This window comes from Hemicordylus capensis, chromosome 4, assembly GCF_027244095.1.
Source record: "Hemicordylus capensis ecotype Gifberg chromosome 4, rHemCap1.1.pri, whole genome shotgun sequence".
NCBI lineage: Eukaryota > Metazoa > Chordata > Lepidosauria > Squamata > Cordylidae > Hemicordylus > Hemicordylus capensis.
This window is the reverse complement of record NC_069660.1, coordinates 239861563-239884800: the sequence shown is the minus strand read 5'-3', so window position 1 is coordinate 239884800 and position 23238 is coordinate 239861563. Positions and strand designations below refer to the sequence as shown.

Below are 23238 nucleotides of genomic sequence, written 5' to 3'. Positions count from 1 at the left end.
TCAGACTTGAACTGAACCGGATATGTTTGGTTTAGTCCTCTGAACAATATCTTGGGATATCTTGGGATTATTATAACAGGGAATAACAAGGATCTGTTTAAGAACAATTACTTACCAACCTGGAAATCAGTTAATGGACTTGGACCGATGGAAAAATTGGATCTTCGGCTAGGATTTGTGCACAAAACCAGTTTGCCCAGTTCAGTTCAAGTTCAGACTAGAACCGAACTGCATATGTTTGGTTTAGTCCCCTGAACAGTTCAAGCCAAACCAGACCAGTTCAATGTTGAACCAGCTTGAGGTCGAGCCGGTTAGCACATCCCTATGGCTGGCCTTAGGGATGGCCATTGTAGTTTGAAGTACAGTGAACTACTGTTGAAATCCACCTATCAACAGTTCTTTCATCTTGTCTGGATTGAGTTTCAATTTATTGAGTTTCAATTTATTAACAGCTTTCAGACATTGATTCAAAATTTCCGTTGCATAAAGAAGAGTGCTTAGTGTCATCAACGTACTGATGACATCTTATTCCAAATCACTGGGTGACTTTATGTTTCATGCAGTTTCATGTCATACTACTACTACGAATTTTTATATACCACTCTTCAACAAAATTCTCAAAATGGTTTACATAGAAAAATAAATAATACATAAATAAGATGGTCCTCTGTCCCCAAAAGGCTCACAATCTAAAAAGAAGCATGAGGTAGATACCTGGAACAGCCACTGGAGGGATGCTGTCCTGCGGTTGGATAGGACCAGTAGCTCTCCCCCTGCTAAATATAAGAGAATCACCACTTTAAAAGGTCTCTTATTGCTGAGTCAGCAGATGTAGATGTTGAAACGCATGAACAAGAAAGAACCTTGTGGGACCCTGCAGCATTAGTGCCTCAGGGCAGAGCTGTAGTCTCTCCACACTACCTTCTGGAATTGGCTATCCATGTAAGAGTAGAACCACTGTAATATAGTTAGGGATGTGCACGAAATGAATTTTGCATTTTGTTTCGAGCTCAGAATGAAATGCGAATAGCTGAAATGTTTTGTAGAAATGGTGGTTGAACCAGATGTTTTGACAAAACTAAACTCAAAACATGGGTCTGATGGTTTGTTGATCAGCATCTGGGACTACCCAGTCTTGAAAACAGACATTCACTACATCCCACTACATCCCTTTTGCTAGATGTTATTAGCCAAAAGAGACAAGGTTTGAGCATACATGTGGTAGATTATGTACCATGTGGTAGGCTATGTATCTGTGACTAATTTATGCACTTCCTCAGGCCACAACACCTGAAATATATTCATCAAAATAAGACTATGTCACATTCTGGATGCATCATTAAGGGCATACGTAGCAAAAAGGTCATACCATTTCTCGGAGTTCTCTCACATCATTGTATGGACTATGTTGAGAAAGGTCTTGGGCCACTTTAAAAAGTTCTGCTGGGTTGCATTGCATGGACACTGCTGTCACTGTCAATGAATTGACTTAATCTGACTGAACATGGGGTTAGGGTGAACTAACTATTGAGTGAATTCCATTATGAAGCAAAGCTAATATAATAAATATGGAAGGGTAATTTGAAAGCTTGAATTATAATTGTTTACTTTAAGAAATAAGGATTATGCATACTCAGGACCTTTACTGTGGCATGTTTGTAAATATATTCATTCATTTACTTTTGAAACATATAGCATTCAGGGGAGCTCACATCATCCAAATGAGGGATTTATTTTTTATTTTATTTTTTTACATTTATATCCCGCTCTTCCTCCAAGGAGCCCAGAGCAGTGTACTCCATACTTGAGTTTCTCTTCACAACAACCCTGTGAAGTAGGTCAGATGTGCAGTACGTATCAGCAGCAAAATGTTTCGACTCGAAACAGGCCATTCTGAGCTTGAAACAGAACACTTTTTAAATAAATAAATAATCTTAAGTCAACAAGTTATACCCTCTTCTTGGCAAGAAGCATTCATTTTTTTTGATTCCTAAAGAAGGAAATGATGCAATGCAGCCGGAATCGTACTGACCCATTTCTTTGTTGAATGTGGATTACAAAATTTTTGCAGGGATTTTAGCAAGAAGGCTGAAGAAACTCCTTCCAGATATAATACACTCTGATCAAACAGGATTCATCCCAAAGAGAATTATGAAAGATAATCTGAGATTTACATTGAATGTAATAGATGATATTGTAAAGAAGAATAAAACAGCAATGATCTTTCTAGATGCAGAGAAAGCCTTTGATAATTTGGACTGGTCATTTATGTTCTAGATTCTGCAGCGAATGAATTGTGGCTCAGACTGCCTTGCTTGGATTCAAAGTATATATCAAGAACAGTCGGCGAGGATAATAGTAAATGGGACTTTGTCAAAAAGTTGCCTTATTGGTAAAGACGCCAGACAAGTGCCTTTATCAAGTGCCTTTCCCCACTGCTGTATATCATGGTTTTAGAACCCCAGGCAGAGAAGATTTGGCAAGATGAGAAAATTTTGGGATTAAGATGGCAAACTGTGATCATAAAATAAAGATGTATGCTGATGACATCGCTCTTACAATAACTCATCCAGTGGACACCTTAGATGTGATAATTGATCATATAAAACAACACAGCATGATTTCCGGTTACAAGATTAATAAAGACAAAACGCAGATTATTACATGGAACTTTACCAATATGGAATTACAGCACTTGAAGGAAAAGACTGGATTCCAGGCAACAGAAAAACCTGTTAAATATCTTGGGATTAATATTTATTTATTTATTTATTTATTACACTTATATCCTGCTCTTCCTCCAAGGAGCCCAGAGCGGTGTACTACATACTTAAGTTACTCTTTCACAACAACCCTGAAGTAGGTTAGGCTGACAGAGAAGTGACTGACCCAGAGTCACCCAGCTAGTTTCATGGCTGAATGGGGATTTGAACTCGGGTCTCCCCAGTCCTAGTCCAGCACTCTAACCGCTACACCACGCTGGCTAAAACAGGGAATAACAAGGATCTGTTTAAGAACAATTACTTACCAACCTGGAAATCAATTTTAACGGACTTGGACAGATGGAAAAAACTGAATCTTTCCTGGTTAGGAAAAATTGCATCCATAAAAATGAATGTCTTACCAAGAATGAATTTCTTGTTTCAAATGATCCCAATTAAAATAGAAGACAAGATCTTAAATATGTGGCAGAGGTATAGTAATTCTTTTATTTGGGCAGATTAAAAAACCAATAATTAGATTTAAGATTATGCAAAATGCAAAATAATGGGGCGGTTTGGCAGTCCCCAACTTGAAATTATATTATCGTGCTAGTTGTTTGACATGGTTTACAGACTGGATTAAATCACTGCATGACCCCATTATGGAAATGGAGGGAGCAGATCTGTTGCAAGGTTTACACAAACTTTTATGGACCGAAGCAAGAAGGGAGGATCAAGAAATAAAACTTCATATGATAAGAAACAGCCTCCTAAGTGTTTGGGATAAATTCAGAAACAGAACCACCCCGGATATATCACCAATAGCATCTATTTTAAAGATCTTTTTTATGAAGAAGATTTAAAAAAAAAAAAAACACCTTTTGTAGAGATAAAGCATTCACAATGTAAAAATTAACTACAAGCGGAATAAAACCTAAATCCTATCAAACCTTGGCTATGGAATGGTCCACAGAACCACCTTGGTTCCAATACCTGCAAATCACCTTGACTATACAGAAAGAAATATGGAAACAGGGTGGTAAACTCAGACTTGACGGAGTTTGAAGAACTAATAATTAAAAATAACTGCCACCTTCTGGGTCTGATTTACAAATTGCTGCTAAAGTATGATTCAGGAACAGAACAGATCAAAGACTGCATGGTTAAATGGGTGCAAAATCTAAATAAAACAATCAACTTTCAGCAATGGGAGTATCAGTGGAAGACAAATATAAAGTTCACAGCAAATATCATGTTAAGAGGAAAATGGGACAACATTTTTTTTTTCAATGGTACATGACACCTGCAACTATCAATAAGATTGACAATAATTACTCCCGCAACTGCTGGAAATGCAACAAGCAGCTGGGGACTTTTTATGACATGTGGTGGACTTGTGATAAAGTGCAGCAATTTTGAAAAAAAAAATCACAATCAAATACAGAAAATTCTAAATATAAATTTTGCTTATTTACCTGAGGTTTTTTTTGTTGTTGTTAAATATAACTAAACCTTCTATACCTTCCAAACATATCAAGCTATCTTTATATATGATCACGGCTGCAAGGATCCTCTATGCTGCAAACTGGTGTTCGCAGACACTCCCAACATTGGATGACTGGCTAATCAAGTTGTGGGAATTTGCCTCAGTGGCTAAGGTGACAGCCTTCCTCTGAAATACTACAGATGAAACTTATTTGAGATCCTGGGAAGCTTTTATCAAGTTCAGTACAATGCAGGGGTTATATCCACATCTTAGATTTGGCTTTTTCTAACTTGAAGATCTATGGCATTACCCACATGATCTTCTGTTAACCGTTATTTTTATTTACAGATGCTTTTAAATACTTTTAGATGGGGGCCTAAGGATTATTGTGGAATATTTCGAACTCAGAACGCTGTAGATTGTTTATTTCTAATTGCATAATTATAATTATATTGACCCCTGATTTTAAGGGCCTCTGCTGCAAATTAATGTCAAAAAGTATAATATCTTATGTCTTGTAATCAGTCTTATTTTGATGGTTGGCTATTAAACTAGGAAAGCTGTGATTCTGGTCAAATGAAAAAAAGAAAAAGAAAAAAGATTATATTCCCAATGAAATAATGGCATTATTGCATTATTAACAGTCTTGCTTTAAAATAGGGAAATAATTGAGGTATACTAGTTACCTGAAAGTTAACAATTAAATTAAAATTTGATTCCCAGAGAAATAGACAGTATATTATGGTTTTGTTTAAATTAGGGATATCATTATGAAAAACTTCTATTTTCTAGAATTCCCAATTAAATATAGCTTATTTTTTCTACTTCCTCCTCTCCCTTTCCTCTCGTTTTAATTGTTAAAATATATGTGCTTTAAGAAAAAGTTCAGTTAAAGGATAGGGGTCCGTTGAAGTTTGAATGGTGGGGCTCAAATACCAAGAAAAGTTATTACCTTCCTATGCTTTGTAATCTAATTATGTTACTAATTTTCTTCAGAAAATGATTCTTGTTGTTAAAAATGATCTGGAAATATATTGCATACGTTTATGTGCTTTCTGAATAACTATCATTAAGACGGATGAGGTTTTTATCTTTGTATAACTTAAACTTTCCTTCTATTAGCTGTAATTGATTGCTCAAGAGATGTAATTATCTTTTCTTTTTTCCTCTATTAAAATACAATTTCTTAATCAAGTAAATAAAGGGCCTGTTTCGAACTCGGAGCAGAACAACCCTATTTCAATTGAAACGGTTTTATGTTTCAAGCACCATTTTGGAGGCCTGTTTTTCCATTGTTGATTGGTTTTCTGGCACTGGCTTAAGGTTAATACATCTATCTATCTATCTATCTATCTATCTATCTATCTATCTATCTATCTATCTATCTATCTATCTGTTTTTGTAAATAAATATATGTCATATTCTTATTCATCATATATGCTTTCAGAAAGTTGAGGCCATATTCTTTGTTCACGCATTATGTTCAATGCATATGCAGTCTATGTACAGGGAACATAAAACTGTTCACATGTTGTGTTCAGTGCACATACAGAAGCACACTCCCACTTCCAATCTGTGCCCTGCATTTGAGAGGGTCTGTACCCAAGTTCACTTTTAAAGTGAATGTATGTACAAGCACTCACACAAAACATGTTCATGTGTGTACATCAGTCTGTATGCAAGGACAACGTAATGTCTGAGTAGGACTATAGATATCAAAATGTTAAATTCATCTCATTGTTTGGATACAGGGAATGGAGCTCCCCTTTCTCCTATCTTTTGGTGCGGGTGGCGGGGAGACTGTAACTGCTCCTGGATTTCTTCTATGAGCAGGTCTAATCTCCATCTTACAGGAGAGTGGGGGATGAATAAAAGGGTCTAAAGCAGGGATTCTCAAACTTGGATCCTCAGGTGTTATTGGACTTCAACTCCCATAATCCCCAGCCTCAGTGGCCTTTGGTTGGGGATTATGGGAGTTGAAGTCCAATAACACCTGAGGACCCAAGTTTGAGAATCACTGGTCTAAAGAAACCAGAAAGCAGGGAGGTTGTGTGACTACCAATTAAGTCTGTGGCTGAGAGTAGCTGAAGAATGCGGTTACAATGGAATGGAGGTCAGGAGTAAAGAACAGAGTGGGAACTGCCACTCAAGCCCATAACAATTTAGCATAGGTATTGGGAGCAGGGGCAGGGCAGGGTTGGGAAGTAAGACACGCTGAATAGTAGTCTTTCTCTAAAAGGCTAGTGGTAGCCTTCAATATTTTAGCAATAGCAATAGCAATAGCACTTACATTTATATACCGCTCTATAGCCGGAGCTCTCTAAGCGGTTTACAATGATTTAGCATATTGCCCCCCAACATTCTGGGTACTCATGTTACCGACCTCGGAAGGATGGAAGGCTGAGTCAACCTTGAGCCCCTGGTCAGGATCGAACTTGTAACCTTCTGGTTACAGGGCGGCAGTTTTACCACTGCACCACCAGGGGCTCAAGGTTTTGTTTCAAACCCTAATTTAGAATGTTTAATATTTTACCATCCCTGAATGTAGCAACCCTGTCATCTTTCCACAGTTGATTTGGACATCTTTTTAGCAGCAAAGCACAAAGAACATTATAATACTCTTCTCTTCAAATTTGATTTGCAAAAAATGTATTTTAGTTTTATGCAAGTATTATTTCCCCCCTGCCTATTCTGAAATTTCTGGCCACAAAATGTAGCTAGGCACCTGTTTGCTATTGAACGAATCTATTTGATTTCTGAAGGTATTCTCTTACTCTTAATGTGCAAGACAAATTATATGTTTTTGTGACGGTGAAATATTGAGTAAGTACTATAAGTTCCTTAATGAGTTTTTTCTTCCCAGTGGAATTTTTAATTAAGGTTAGTACAGTCAGAGTATTGCAGAAAGATGCAATGTCCAGGACTGCTCGTTTCCTTTAAATGCTTAGCACTAATAGCCCCATTAAAGTGATTAAAACCATGAATGCTGTACTTGGGTGCAACACCAATGCCGTAGGCTGTCAAGCCCCATCCCTGTGCTGAAGGCACATTCTTAAACTCTTGTCTGTGATTAGAGCATCTGTTTGTGAAGACAAATATTGTAGTCATGGTGAGATTCTCTCTTTAATTGAGAACTCTGAGAACTCAGCATGAGTAACACTCTTCCTTGGAATAAAGTTCAGAACTGCATTAAGATAGGAACATAGGAAGCTGTCATATACTGAGTCAGACTGTAGGTCCCTCTCACTCAGTATTGTCTACAAAGACTGGCAGTGGCTTCTCCAAGGTTGTAGGCAGGAATCTCTCTCAGCCCTGTCTTGGAGATGCCAGGGTGGGGACTTGGAACCTAGATGCTGTTCCAGAGAGGCTCCATCCCCTAAGGGGAATATCTTACAGTGCTCACACATCAAGTCTCCCATTCATATAAAACCAGGGCAGACCCTGCTTAGCTAAGGGGCCAAGTCATGCTTGCTACCACAAGACCAGCTCTCTTCCCTCAGAGAGGGAAGACCAGATAAATGACCTACCTCCCTGACAGTAGGGCATACCTAATATGTTTGTGAAGTTCATAATAAGGAAAACAGGTGGTATTTAAGAGGGGAAAGATATTTCTCACATTAATTAATCTGCAGGTATATTCCATCTACCCATTTCCCCTTAACTCCCCCCGCCTTAGGTCTTAGTAGCATTTTGTTCTTTTTTGTTATTGTTTTGTTTTGTTACTTAGGGGAGAAACCAGTACTTTTAGTTTTATGCAGTATTGATTAAAACTTTTAGTTCAATTTTGACCAGTACCAAACCAAATGTGTGGGAATATAAAGAGAATAAGTGTTTTTAGAGCCAATGTGGTGTACTGGTTAGTGTTGGACTAGGACCGGGAGTTCAAATCCTTATCCGGCCATGAAACTCAATGGGTGACTCTGGGCCAGTCACATATGTCTCAGCCTAACCTACCTCACAGGGTTGTTGTGAGGATTAACATAAGCATGCACACTGATCTGGGATCCTTGGAGGAAGAATGGGATAAAAATGTAAAATAATAATTATTATTTTTTTTGCATTATGGAAGTTACAGAGATTATATCAATGCAAATGCTTCAGTCAAGCATACAGAATAATTATTTTTTTTAACATGTCAGTAGAAAATATTTGGGCTAAATCCCACTATTTTACTAGTAACTTGAAATTGTGCGAGCCCCTCAGTGACGAAAGTAAGCCTGAATCCCCACTTTACTGTGCAGGACATGTCAACCAGTGTCTAGTCATGTGGGGATTTACCATCATCGGTGATTTGCTGTACTGTGTTTTTGGAAGTGTTATTGACTTGCCTGTCTACTAGGTGGCCAGATTTGGCTTTAAAAAAGCCAAATTCTGGCTTACGGCCTATTTGACCCACAAGTATACCCCTTAGGTTCTGGCAACCTTCCAGCATCCTTGATTCCTTGAAACAGCTCCAGCCCCTCCTTGCCACAGATGTTTCACATCTTGACCTCTGGAATACTGTGCAAAGTCAGCTGTGTTCATGTAGTAGAAATTAGGGTTGAAGCAAGGTTTAAGTGTGCCTGATATTGTGTAGCTGATTTGATTTATAACTGACATTAGCAAACTGCAATGTATTTGCAATTAAAGTTAGGCAGTGATGCTGCTGTTGAAAGTAGTGACTATATGCTTGCCTTCATAGGGTGAAAAGAAATTTACAGAAGCTTTATGTATTACGAAGGAAGATTTATATATTTTACTTGTACAGGTGGCCCTCGTTATCTGCTGTTTCGGCACTTACTGTTTCATGTATCTGCGGTCAGGCAATATATACCTGACCTCATTATTTGCAGCACGTGGCTTTGCATATCCGTGGCTTTTAGCAGCGCAGTTGTTCCTTTCCATGGTCATGCTTTTGCTGCATGTGCTCGTCAGTTGTGAGAAGAGTTTGGAGGAGGACAATGGAGTGCTTTGGTCTGCATGTTTGGAGTTTTTTGGGCTTCTATAAGCCATTTTGGGTAGCATTTGGCATCCTTAGGGAGCCATTAGGAGCCTTCAAGAGCCATTTTTCTGGAACCTTTTGAAGCTTTTTGGAGCCGTTTTTGTGGAGCCTTTTGGAGCCATTTTCTGGATCCTCTTGCAGCCTTGTGATGCCCTCATAAGATGCCAATTATCACTTTTATAAATTTAGTTTTAATTTTGATGAAATTTTGTGTTATACTTAAACATTCCAAATAAAGAATTAATTTTAATTTTGATAATTACAGTGCTGTATTTAGTTTAAATTGCATATTAAAACTCAATTTAAAGTAAAAATTGATTTTAATTATCTGTTGATTCTGGTGATTGATTCTTCGCTCACTCCTTGATTCTCACACACTCCTCAATGTGTGTTTACTTGAATTGGATTTAATTTTGTGCTGCCTCTTTGGCCAGCCAACCAATCAGGCCAAGGGGCTTGTGCTGCTAAGTGCTGGGCTTCAACAGTAGGTGAGGAAACATCATGATTATGCATTACTGGAGAAGCTGGGGGCATTGTTGGAGGAGCTGGAGAAGAGGAGGTGGCCAAGGTACAGTGCTGTGCTCCATCCTTATTTCTGCTTTTACCCTGGCTTTTTGGTGGTTTTTTGGTGATTTTTCCAGGGCTCTGAAACCTAACCCCCCCTATTCCCATTGACTTAAGGTTTCATTAGCCGCAGTTTCATTATCTGTGCTTGTAGCCAGAATGGAATCTCCTCGAATAACAAGGGCCACTTGTATTTAAATTTTGATTGTTAACCTTTTGAAGGGATCATTTTAACAGTACATGTGTTGTATTATTTCTGGAAGATTTCAAGGCTACTTTTGAAATTTTGAATTAACTAACTTTAATATGCCAGCTAACTATCTTACTAAGCTTATAGTCCTCAAACACTGGAGGGCATTCACCATGGTGTGGTTTGATGTCCTCCCCTCTGCTGTGTTAGAGGATAGATTCCAGAAAATTCAATTTATGGAACGTACATGCTCCATAGTTGAGACAGTGGGACACGTCCTTTGGTACTGTATTTTTTATTGTGATCTTCGTAACATTTTTATTTCTCCTTTTCACTCAAATCTGCCAGGATGATTTGATGAATTGTTTTTATCTCCTATCTTCTTTCTGACCAGAACTCAGTAATCACCTTTAGTGTTGCTACATTTTGTGCTGCGGCATGTAGAGTTCGACATGAGTTAACCTTACATTTTAATTAATCTTTTAATTAAGTTTTAGCATTTAGTTTAGAAACCCAATGCTGTGTTTGCTGTACTATAATGTTTACTATTTAATTGTGTGTATAGCTGGTCAGAGACCAAAATAAAGTATTGATGATTGACATTTTGAATTGAGAACTTGTGATAGCCTAGTATACCAATGAGGAAGGTTCAAATGCATTTGACGAGGCAATTACACACCTTCATTTCTAAGCATCCTGGTTTGGGGGATTTTACTGTTGTGTATACATTTTGTTTTACAATTGTTCTATTAAAACGTTTTTGCTTGAGAGTCTAAATTGTAATGCATGTTTTGATATATCAGTATTTTAACAAATATGCATTTTTTACATTGGCAGCAAATTGCACAAGTTAATTGTTCTGATTACTTTGGCAATATGTTTTGTCATTATCTTCTTTACTGAGTTGTTGTTTCTGGTCAGGACCACACCCTGGCCTGTTTGGTGATTTATCCATCCCAAGTTACTCCATTGTTTTTTCCTATCTTGTCTTTTTACAGGTGGCTGCTCCTTTGATGAACCATTTACCTCATGTGGATATAGTCAGTCTGATGATGATGATCTTAACTGGGAGCAAGTGAACACTTTGGTAAAACCCTCGTCAGATCCATGGATGCCAACAGGTTGTTTTCATATGATTTTTTTCTTTCATTTTTTAAGATCACATATATAAGGGACTTTTGCTAGGCTACTATTTTCCCTAGGTTGTATTGTTGCTTATGAAAAATGTGGAACATATATCAAAAATAACTTAGCTATGAGATGCATATCTGGAGATGGAAGACATGGTGTTCCATCTTTACAAGTTGCACACTGTCAACTGGATAATATTTTTCCCTAAGTTATGTCATTATCAAGTATATATAATGACTGTATGATATCCTGAACATTAAATTAGACTATGAATTATATAAAACAGTAGGAAAGAGAAGGGGACCTTTAATGGGTGAATATTGTTAGGATGTTTCACTGCAGGTTTGTATTTTCCCCTTTATATTAACACTATGTAACAAGGAGAATGTTCTGCTACAATATCAAGATGGTATTAGAGAGATCTCTGGAAGGGAGATGGACAGAATACATGTTTGAAAAGCCATAAAATGAAAATAATTTACATACATACCTGGTGCGATTATCTGAATATTAAGTGTTTTTAGAAAGATGTATTAATACTAATCAGAATAGTGGCAGTTGTAGATTAACAGAAAGTTTAGAAACAACAATATTCACCACTCTGTGAAGAAAGAAATTTCTAACCTTATTTATTTGTAGCTGCTAAAATGGATGTGTCATAGTCCCGGGGAGAAGCTTCAAGAGTACCAGGTGTGGTGTCCTGGCTAGGAAAATTTCTAACTTGGAAAGTTAGGAAAGATACCAGTTTTATTAGATTTAGGCTGAAATCTTATGTACCATAGAATAAAGAAGATGGGGGTATCATGTGCAAAGAGATGATGTTTATGTTTGGATTTTAGATTTATAAATCTAAAAGTTTATATCAATGTATATATCTTAATAAAGAGGAAATTGCTAAATATTTATCAAAACACTTACAAGAATAAAGTCAAATAATCTGGTTTGCAAATATGAAGTAACTGGCAAAAATAAAGTTTCTTGAAAACTCCCAAAATAGACTTTTGGCAGGTTATATATATTTAGTAACAGCACCTCCCACTTCAGGAGGTTGTAGTAAGAAGCCAATTAGCAAGAATCTCTATGAAAACATCTCACCTCAAGGGATAAATGGATCCTGCACATAAATCTATGAACAGTTAGGAAGCCACTGATGAATATTCAAAGTCGAAATGCACCTGGCTTATCATTTACCATTCACATCACATTATGCATTTGTGAACCAGATTATTTTACTTTACTCTTTTCGGTGTTTTGATGAATTTCTAGTAATTTCCTATTTATTAAAACTTATAATGTAAATATAAAGCTTTAGATAATAAATATCATCTGTGCAAGATACCCCTGATCTTCTTTATTCTATGATGTTCTTGTCAGATCAAGTACGCATCCTGTTATGAGTTGCTTGAAATCATATGCACTCAAGCTGGGAGGTAGTGATTATCGTACTCAGTAAAACTTCCTTACATGAAAACATTCATAGAATTACATGTATAATTACAACTTGCGCACACTTACATGGAAGTGAATTAATTAAACTCTATGGGACTTACTAAAGCATAGGACTGGACTGCAAAATAAACGATGTCATCAGGTATTTTTATGATCTCGTATTTTGCATTATTTTCTGTTGAGATCATGCTCACCTCTGATTTTACTAAAGCAGACTTAGATCAGGAGTAGCATTTTTCAAACCTGATATACTGTACTCCAGAAATATGTTTTTCTTGCTTTGTACAAATAAATATATAGGAGCAGGTCCAGAAATAAACTGACATGAGCTGCTTTAATCTGCAGTGGCCTCTCTCAGAGATGAACAGCTTTCTCATAAGAATCAATAAAAGCAGATATAAACACAGTCTCTTAGGTGTGAAGTACAGTGACAGGTGACTCTTCACACTATTCCATCTAGATCATACCAGTGAAATGTCTAAAAAGCCAATTTTCTTTCTAAACATGCAAAAGGTCTTCTCAGCTTAAAGGTACCCTCAGTAAGTCCCATGAATTATTTATTTTCACCAGTGTGTTCACCACTGTGTCTCAGACCATTCTGAGTTCATTGCTTCTAGCTAACTTAGAAGCAAGAGTGGAATGTATTGTTCTCTTTGATGGGGCAGGAGCTGCCTGCTTGGACCATGTGGCAGTCTCCTTCAGCCTCTCTTGCTCAGCAATCCTGGGGGACAAACAGGCCCTGAGGGGAAGAATACTATGCTAGGCCATCAAGCCAAGGGAAAGCTCAGCTACAACTCTGCCACTTCAGCAATGTGTCAACTTCAGTATTGTGTGGTTGTTTTTATCTCTCTCATTACAGTTGTTGTGGTCCATTGATATGTTGTATATGTTGTATATTTACAAAATAAGTGTTCAAATCACAAACGCATAAGTAATCTTTGCTAAGTGATTCCTGGCTATGCAATCTTGCTTAAGAATATAAGATGTGCTTAGCTGGATTAGTCAAGGATCCACCCAGTCCAGTCTTCTTTGCAAGAGTTCTAGAAACAAACAGGCCCTCGGTGGTGTGTTAGAAATTGACGGGTGGTCCTTCTGCCCACCGCAGTGTCCAGGGTAGCAGTTTGACACTGTTGCTCTGCCTATCCGGTAACCCATCTCTTTATTTCAGTATTAGGGCCAATCACCCATGAGATCAAATGTGTCAATGTTGTTTTCTCCTTCAGATATTTTAAAAGGGGGACTCACTTCAGAATTGAACTATTGTGCATTTGTGGGGAAAGGGATATGTCCTTGTTGTAATCCTGTTCCAAATGGGGCCCTCCATAGCTGCTATTTGCCCTGGGAGAAAGCTTTCATTGAGGCATCTGTGGGGTTATGATATCTTAATTGGGATCACAACAAAAGCAATGAATTAACCATACTGATCACAGTCTGGCCTGCTTCCCCTTGTAGCTATTTTTGTTTTGTTTTGTTTTAAAAAGAAAAACAGAGCAACACTGATGATATGGTATGTTGTTAGTGTGATTGGGACCCATGTGTCTGTTTTTTGCAATGTAAATAGCAGTCTTTCAGGATCCCAATCGAGATCAGGAGTGTGTTAGGAACAAGGGCTTAAACTTCTTCACTGTGGTCCAGATTGGACCCTTCACATCTGCTATTGCATTTAACAAAAACCAGACATGTTATCTTTTTGAATGTTTTTAAATTATGCTTTATGTGTGTTTGTGCTGTCAGTTTATATTAGTCTAAAGGTAGAGTGTGCCGTTGAATCGGTGTTGACTCCTGGTGACCACAGAGCTCTATGGTTGTCTTTGGTAGAATACATGAGGAGTTTATCATTGCCATCTCCCATACTGTATGAGATGATGCCTTTCAGCATCTTCCTATATTGCTGCTGTCTGATATAGGTGGGAAACATACCAGTGGGTATTCGAACTGGCAACCTCTGCCGTGCTAATCAAATCATTTCTCCACTGCGTCAGGGTACTTCCATTTTATTTGAATGTAAACTACCTTGAGTACACTTCTGTGCAGAAAGATGGGGTATAAATAAAATAGATAAATACTGAAAGTCCAATGACCCAGGGATAACTTCTGGTGCAGAATTATAAGGAAAGCTTTTAATTTCTCTTGGAATTGTGAGGTATGTAAATAAATTTTGTCAGCATTTTATAAACTCTATGGTGATCAATAGAATATCTTAAATTATTGATCTTTATTATTTATCTGCCTTCCACAGTGAACTGCTTTTTCTAAAATTATTATAATATACTAGATGAAACATTCAGTGAGTTAACTCAATACAGTAGTCTCTTGTCAAAAGCAAAAGCAATTCACAACGACATTACCAATTTCCGACCCTGTGATTCAGTGAGTGAGTTAATGACAGTATGTAGTGTTTCATGATCAATTAAGCAACATTAGGGGAAAGGCAAAACTGAACTCTTGGGGTGTGTGTGTGTGTGTGTGTGTGTGTGTGTGTGTGTGTGTGTGTGAAGCAACTCCATATTTTTAATGTTTATTTCATTTCTGTAGAGTTATGCCATTAAAAGTGCTTTACAGTTCCTATTTATCTGTGCATTGTATCACCACAATGCACCTCAGCTGTATTCTCCATTTCCATCCATTCAAAAATGCTTCCAGGCTAGAAACAGGGTGGTGGTAAAGTTGAAGTGAAATGTGCTAGGCAGAGAGAGCCCAATTCATGATAGAAGGGGAACCACACACCAAGAGGCCTTTAGACAGGTCTAAGTAGAGGGCTGCCACTCTGGTTTCATTTTGTATCCGGCACAGATTCTAGACTCTCAGGAGTCTGATCTGAAATAAACCTGCTGGAGCTGCAAACTCCAGACATTTCTGACTGACAGTCTGAGCTAATAAATATTTCTCAAGATAAATAACTATAATTATGTCCATTTTATAGAATTACATCTCCACAAAAAAGAGCTTGATATTGCTCTGCATAAATGTATCTAAACCAGCTCAGCACCAGTTCAGAATGTCTGAACTGAATATCAGACTGCTTATTTAAATTTAGTGTCTGAACTTGAACTGAACTGGAGAGCTAAGAAACACAAATAAACCTGAACTGGAACTGAACCCTAGTTCTGTTGGTTCAGCTCCCTGATAATGTCATATCATGGTGGGATCTTTCCCAAAGATTTAGAAAGTGGTCCCACCTGCTGATGTCACCTTCTGCCCTTGATGTCACCAACTCCTCTTATTTACTGGTAGCAGCCTGATAATGCGCCTGGAAGAACAGTTATGGAAAGCTTTAGAATCACCCTTGCGATGGAGGGTGTCATTCCTTATGCTTTAGACACACTAAGAAATAGGCTTGTGCATTTCAATTCAGGTACAAAATGTTTTGTGCCCGAAAATGGCAACTTAGGAGGTTTTGTAACCAAAACAAAATCAAGAATTAAAAAACAGATTTTTGTTTCCGAATCAAAATGACTGTGTTTCGGACAGAATGCTTTGTTCTTTGGAAAAGCATTGCAATTGAAATTGATTTTTCTGACTTTCTCCACTCCAGCTGAGGCACTGCATGATTAGCAGAAGATAAGATATGCAAAAAGCTGTTGAGCATGAATAGTTTAGTTAAGTATGTGTTGTATTCAGTGTGATTGAAATGCAAACTGACCTTGCAAAGGGATTTGAAAGATGGCATTTTGAGACAGAAATACCCAAATATCTTTGGGAGCTCAATGCAATTCCAAAGCTCTTGCTAAAAGCCATGGTATAAATTGTGTGGAGAAGCTTTTTGAGAAGCTGGTTAGGAAAGTTCTGAGATTACACGGGTTTTTCTTTCCAAAGGTTTAGAAAGAATCTCTTGACTTGTTCAGGGGTCTTTTGAAAAGCTATTTTGTTTTTCTTCTGATTTTTATGAGTTATAGTGGTGTCTAAGTTTTGTTGCCCAAGTTGAGCAGTCTAATGTAATTTAGGCCACAATGTAATTTGGTGGGACATGATGTCTAAGCCAGTGGTTCACAACTTTTGCCATTGCAGGGACAGATCATCCACATGGGACTACAGGAAACAAAAGGAAGGGGTGGGGAATACCTCTGTCAATCTGTTGACATCCCCAGGAATCTTAGTTGCTTCTCTCTTTCTTGTAACCATGATCCATGGTTTTGCATTTTCTTAAATGCAGTGATGATACATCTCAACAATTCTGAACAATAGGCTGATTTGTTTGGGCTACGGCTCACTCCACTTCAGTTAAATGAACATTTGAAGCTGTTCCATAGTACCAAGGCAGTTCATTGGTCTATCTTGCTATCTCAAATGACCTATAGTCACTGTTCCATGGGGAGGGGGTGTTTTTATTGAAAGATTGCTTGAATCCACAAATGGGTTGTGCTGCTGTGCTAGTGTCACAGGGACAGGCTCCCACCCACTGCAAAATTCTCATATAATTGTGCCAAAAAATTAAGTGGTGTTGTTGTTCATCATTCTCTTCACTCTTTCAACTTGTTTATGTGGGGCTTCAGGGGCAAAACAGTGGGTTGGCTGGCAGTGCCCCAAGGGTGGTACACCCAGATTCCAAATAGGGCAAAGGGCTGATTTCTTAGGAATTTTTGAGGTTTATGCATCTTTAAGATTTCCCCCTATAGAGAATAATGGAGGTTTCAGCAGCCACATAACTCCACCTGGGGGGTGGGCACTGGGATGGCCTGAAGCGAGTGATGTAGTGCACAGAGGGTGTCAACAACCCCCCTGGATTGCTAACTCATTGGGATACTGGGCTTTGTTGTTTCTGAGGTGTTGAGTTTAGATTCTCTGGTAGCAAATGAGATTTTTTAATAAAAAACCATGAATCCACTCTCATATTCTACTAGAGAATCTACTCTCAGAACACTTCTAGAACAACAAAACCCTGTACTTCATAGATTGGCAACCCATGTGGGTGGTTGGCACCCTATGTGCACTACCCCGCCACTTGCTCTGGGTCACCCCAGTGCCCCTCAAGTGGAGTTATGAGACTGCAGAAACCTCCATTATACCCTATGAGGAAAATCTGAAAGACGCGTAACATCATTAATTCTTTAAAAATCATCCCTTTGCCAAATTCCTCTGAAAAAAATTGTGGTAGCTTCCTTGTACCAACTGGGCACTACCACACTCCACTCTGGGCCACCCCTCCCCCCCATGTGAAATTATACTTTTCCTGAAACCTCCGTCATATACCCTCTGGGGACAATCTTCCAAAATGAAAATGAAAGAAACAAGGGAAAAACAGACACACACACATTAAAAACTAAAAGCCTGGCAAAATAAATAAATAAATTTATTTAAAATTAAATAAAGTTTCCAAAAGCTTCTTAAAAGTCAGAAAGGAGGTAGCATTACGAATCTCATGAGGTAGGCTGTTCCATAAGGAGGAGGCTGCAACAGAGAAGGCCCTCCCACGAGCTCGGGCCCCACGTACTTCCCTTCGACCTGGAACTCTGAGAAGGCCCACCTGAGATGATCTCACAGGGTGGGTCAAAGTTGGATGGGAGAGGCGGTTCTGAAGGTACACAGGCGCAAACGTTGAAGGGTTTTATAGGTGATAACCAGCACTTTGAATTGGACCCAGAAGTGAACCGGCAACCAATGGTCATATTCTCTGCTGCCCATAAATAGCCGGGCCGCAGCATTTTGGGCCAGCTGAAGCTTCTGAGTCATCTTCAAAGGCAGCCCCAGGTAGAGCGAATTGCAATAGTCTAACGGTGACATCATCACTTCCTCTCCTCCTGACTAGGTTGTAGTTCACTCACTGATGAAAAAGAGAGTGTGCATAGCTCCGAAAGCTGGGTAATACATTTGCCCTACCCTGTTCATAGTTGTGTAAACTGTCTTAGTCAGTGACAATTGTATCAAATGGCAGGGGAGTGGGGCGAGAATCGCCCAGATACATGTAAGGGGTTTAATGTAAGGGGTTTAATTTAATTGCATTCAGAGTGAATATTCTATATTGAACTTGAACTATATTGAACGTGATGCAGAAGATTTCCTACTCGAATGCCTTGGCAGTTCAACTTACAGTATATTTAGGAAGTCCTTTGGTCATGAGTGACCACAGTTATTAATGATCAGGAAGGCGGTTGAGAGAAGTCAGTACTACTCAACTGTCATGAAAGTAAAATTTACTAAGGTCTAAAAGAATACTAAAGATCTTTTTTCTCCTGGTGAATCAAATAAGACCATCATTGATCTGTGCTGAACTTTTCAAAGGCCAGTTATAAGTTGATCGTCTTGTAGGTCTGACCATCTTTGCAGATTTCTCTCTATCCATGTTTAATTGCATCTCTGTTTTCCATACTCATCATTTATTCATGGTTCTCATAATGTCTTTACGGTGACCTTTCTAGAAGGTTGGGAAAAAACGTATTTCCCTTTCCTAGAGTGGAAGTCATATGTTAAGGGAAAACATAAGCATTATTTTGTAACAACAAAGATGTTTTCAGTTTAGGATTGCCCAGTCACTTAGTCTTAGTCAAATACATATTGCTTAAGTTTCTGCTCCAGACAGGGCTTGATTACAGTTATTAATGATCAGGAAGACGATTGAGATAAGTCAGTAGTACTCAACTGTCATGAACGGGAAATTCACAAAGGTGTAAAAGAATTCTAGATATCCTCCCCCCCCCCGTGAATAAAATAAGACCATCTTTATTGTTATCAGTGCCCTCTACCCCAGACTTGCTAATTTTGTATTGCAGCATTTTTAGATTTTAAAAGTTTTTGTTTCCTCAACTCCTGCTTTTTCAGCTTCATATTCTTTATCTTCAACTTTAAGCTAAATTCTTTGTGGGATGCTGAATACTGAAAAACTCCCATTTCAAAATCAGGATGAGGTAAAGAGGTTGATTGCAATTCTGTATATGCTCTCTCTTCTGAAGATAGAATAAATTAGAAATTGCTGTCACTGAAGGGACAGATAGAATTTAATTTCCCCCCTGTGCCAAACATCACATTAATGCCAAAGGAGGTAGATAATGTTCCAATCTGCTGAGGAAGGTCACAGCCTTGTAAGAATGATAATGCTTCCCTACTAGCCCTCAAGGATTTGTTTTCCCCCAGCAGCATGACTGACAGATAAGAAAGTAGGATGCCACATATGACAAGTCAGAAATAATGAAGTATCCTAGGACAGAGGAGTGGATAAGAAGTTGCCTTTTGCTCCGGAAGCATCTGACAACATAGCAAGACATAGCGAATAAGAATAAGAATAAAAATAAAAATGCTGCAAAAGGCTTCCTGAATAGCATCTGACATTATTACAAAAGAAGAGGCTGGAATTCAGACCTGCTTTGCACTGTTGTTGGCATGAAAAGGTTCTGAAGTGCCATGTCAATCAATAACATGCACTTTCAAGATATTGCACAAATATGACAATATGTTAATTAATTTTGCAAGCTAAATTTGAATAGTGGCTTCTAGGGAAGCCCCAATTATCAAATGTTTGCAACATGCTAAAGTGACTACACTTTTACAAATATGCACCTCCCTAACATTTCTTGTCAATTTAAGGCCACAGTCTTGTTCTTCAGTTAGAATTCTCAGAAATCAGAGAGCTGTACTAGAGCTATACAATAGGATCTGTACTAGCCATAGATGGTACTAGATGACTGCAGTTTGCACTTTCACAGTGCATCTGGGGACAGTGAACTATTGACCCTGGCAAAACAAGGAAACTGCTATATTCTTTCTGTTACTTCCTGATCATCCATTTTTCAAAGATAATCATTTTCATTACTTTTAGCTTCCTTGGTGCTTCCTAAGTAAAACATGGTTGCTAAATTCCCTAAAGATTTTTGGGAAATTATCTTCTGCACCAGTCTTTATGAATAACACTGAAAGTTGTCCCTTTATGTTTCCTTTTCTTTCCTGAGAATATGACAGAACATCTGAAGACAAGCCTTAAGAAGTGCAGATATTAATATTTATGGCTGTATGTATGGTTGTCCAGGAAATATGGACAAATACTTCAGTGTAAATATATTTGGTTTAAAAAATAAATGAAGCAATTCAGCTATTTAAAACTTCACTTTTACTTTGAGAGCTGGTATACCATAGTGGTTCAGAGAATGCACTCTGAACCAGAATGTCCTTAGTTCATACCTCATATAAGCTAGAACTTAGTCATTAATGTTAGGAAAGACAGTGGCCACAGTTGCACATAATGCAAAACTGCAGTTAAACAGGGCAGAGGTTGGAACTCGATTATGTCTGAATGTGTTCAACCTTAGTTAGGGATGTGCAGAACTGGTCTGCGGTCTGACGGTGCGGTCTGGGGGTTCATGAGTTCGTAATTGAACCGACACCCACCCACCCCGTTCTGTCCAGACCGGAACTGGACCGCCGGGTCCAGTCCGGCAGGTCCATGAACTTAAAAAAAAAAATGTTAAAAGGAACTACCTGTAGCCCCTTCAGCGGGCTTTCTGAAGCCGCGGGGGTGGGTGGGTGGGATGTCTGCGTGAGTTCCCTCTCCCCTCGCCGGCCTCCCTCATCACCACCGCGGCCAGGTAAACGTAGTCTTTTAGGCCCTTTCGAGCCTCCATAAAAGTGAGCAGCCGTCATTTTGGCCACCACTGCGCATGTGCAAATGCCCTCTGTGAGGCATGGCATGGCCTACAGCAGGCATCCCCAAACTGCGGCCCTCCAGATGTTGCTGAACTACAACTTCCAGCATACCCAGCCTCAAAAAATTGTGTCTAGGGATGCTGGGAGTTGTAGTTCAGCAACATCTGGAGGGCCGCAGTTTGGGGATGCCTGGCCTACAGCCTCGCAGAGGGCATTTGTGTATGTGCAGCGGCAGCCAAAATGGTGGCTGCTCACTTTTACGGAGGCCCGAAAGGGCCAAAAAGACTACGTTTACCCGGCTCTGGTGGTGATGAGGGAGGCCGGCTGGGGGAGAGGGAACCCGCGTGGATCTCCCCCCCCACGGCTACAGCAAGCCCCCCGAAGGGGCTACAGGTAGTTCCTTTTTGCATTTTATTTATTTTAAAGTTCGTGAAGAAAAGTTCGCGGACTGTTCCAGGATCGGATCGGATGGGTGTGGGGGCGGGTTCGATGGGGGCCGGACTGAACTGGCCTAGTTCTGTTCTAGGCTGGTCCAACTTTGAACTTAACCGGGCCAGATGGTTCTGTGCACACCCCTAACCGTGGTTTTGTGGCAAAAGGAACCAGTAGTTTGCCTCTCCAAAATCCAGTTTGAACCTTCAGTTTGTAGTGAGTTCCGCCACTGTAACCTGAGGTTTTTCAGCAATATCATTACATCCAAATGTAGATAGTGGCATAACCATAGTTTTGTTCACTTTTTGCAACTGTAATTATAGAGATGGTGGTGCAGACCTGCCCAGGATTGTGCTCGCTCCATGCCTGCAGCACTTGCTAGCTGCTTCTCTGAGCACTTGCACTGCCCCCCCATCTCCGATTCAACAAGCAGTTGCTTGGCAAGAGGATGATGGCCATGTCCCATTCCAGGCTTGTTAGCCTGTCAAACAGGAAAGTCACACAAGGGGCATGCCCTCTTCCGACTCTGTCCCTTGCTCTCCGCTCTTGGCAATCAGGAGAGAAAGCAGACGGGATTGCAAGATGGGCACTATGTGCTTTGTCGTCTGAAAATGAAGTGGCAAAGATATATGTTCATAATGCCAATGATGAATATTTACATACCACTTTTCAACAAAAGTTCCCAAAGCGGTTCTCACAGAGAAATAAACAAAGATGGCTCCCTGTCCCCCAAGGGCTCACAGTGTAAAAAAGAAACATAAGATAGACACCAGCAATAACCACTGGAGGGATACTGAGCTGGGGTTGGGTAGGGCTAGTTGCTCCTCCCTGTTCAATAATCACCACTTTAAAAAGTTGTTACTCAGTTAGCAAGGGACAAACACATCCATTCAAAGTGGCAGTTTAAGCAGGGCAGCTCCATTAGAGTGCTCGGGCTGCAACATATGGCAGGGCAGCGATACCCGGGGCCACGTTTAAAAGGCAGCTACCCGGGGCCACGTTTAAAAGGCAGCCCCAACCAGGAATTATTGAATGGGTAAGGTCTATTTTTTTATTTTATTTTTTGTACAATGAAGTTGGGGAAGTGGGGCTTAGCCCCTTCCCCTTGGGGGAACTTGTATGGTTCCTATGCTTACTCATGAGAAGGGCTGAGCAGCAGGCTCAGCATTGTTCCAGTGAAAGGATCAATTCAATATCTGTGATGATGACAGATGCTATTCCTGAGTGGACCACTCACTCAGAGTATAAGGCCATGTTGATACCCCTTCACAACTCATGAGAAGAAGCATCTGTTGGACAGGAGTGTTTCCCCAGTCTGCCCACCTGACTACGCCCAGACACATGGAGGACAGAATATCCTTTGGGTGTGTCAGAGGCTTCTTTGGGGAGGGGTGGGGGTGGTCACTGTGCAAAAGCTCTATCATTAACCAGAGGGAATGGGGCCTCACACAAGCAGGGCCCCTGTTTGGGGTTAGCTCAACTCATCAGCACGCAGTCCAACAGAAGACTGGAATTTTTTGAGCCTAAGGTCCTCTCCAGTAGACAGGCCCTCTCTGAGTGCTAATCCTCTGGTGGCAGGATGCCACAGTGGCAGGAGTGTGGTTTGGTCTCCATGGACTGCTGTTGCCGGCATGAGCCATTGCAAGAGCATCCTTGGTCACAGTGGGCCAGACCCTAGGATCCTTTCCCTCCTTCATATCATGTTCCCTTCCCTTTCCTGAGTAACAGGGAA

At 39.6% G+C, this 23238-nt stretch overlaps 1 protein-coding gene across 13 annotated transcripts in view; it reads left to right on the top strand.

Moving 5' to 3' along the window:
• PTPRM (protein tyrosine phosphatase receptor type M) overlaps nt 1–23238 on the top strand; it is a 665945-nt gene that overhangs the window by 174505 nt on the left and 468202 nt on the right. For 12 of the 13 annotated variants that reach the window (XM_053243114.1, XM_053243112.1, XM_053243120.1 and 9 more), the window contains exon 2: nt 10922–11044. The exons of the other annotated variant lie outside the window; for it this stretch is intronic. In XM_053243114.1, coding sequence (XP_053099089.1) covers nt 10922–11044 — 123 coding nt within the window. The remainder of the gene's footprint in view (nt 1–10921; nt 11045–23238) is intronic. 13 annotated transcript variants of the gene reach the window in all.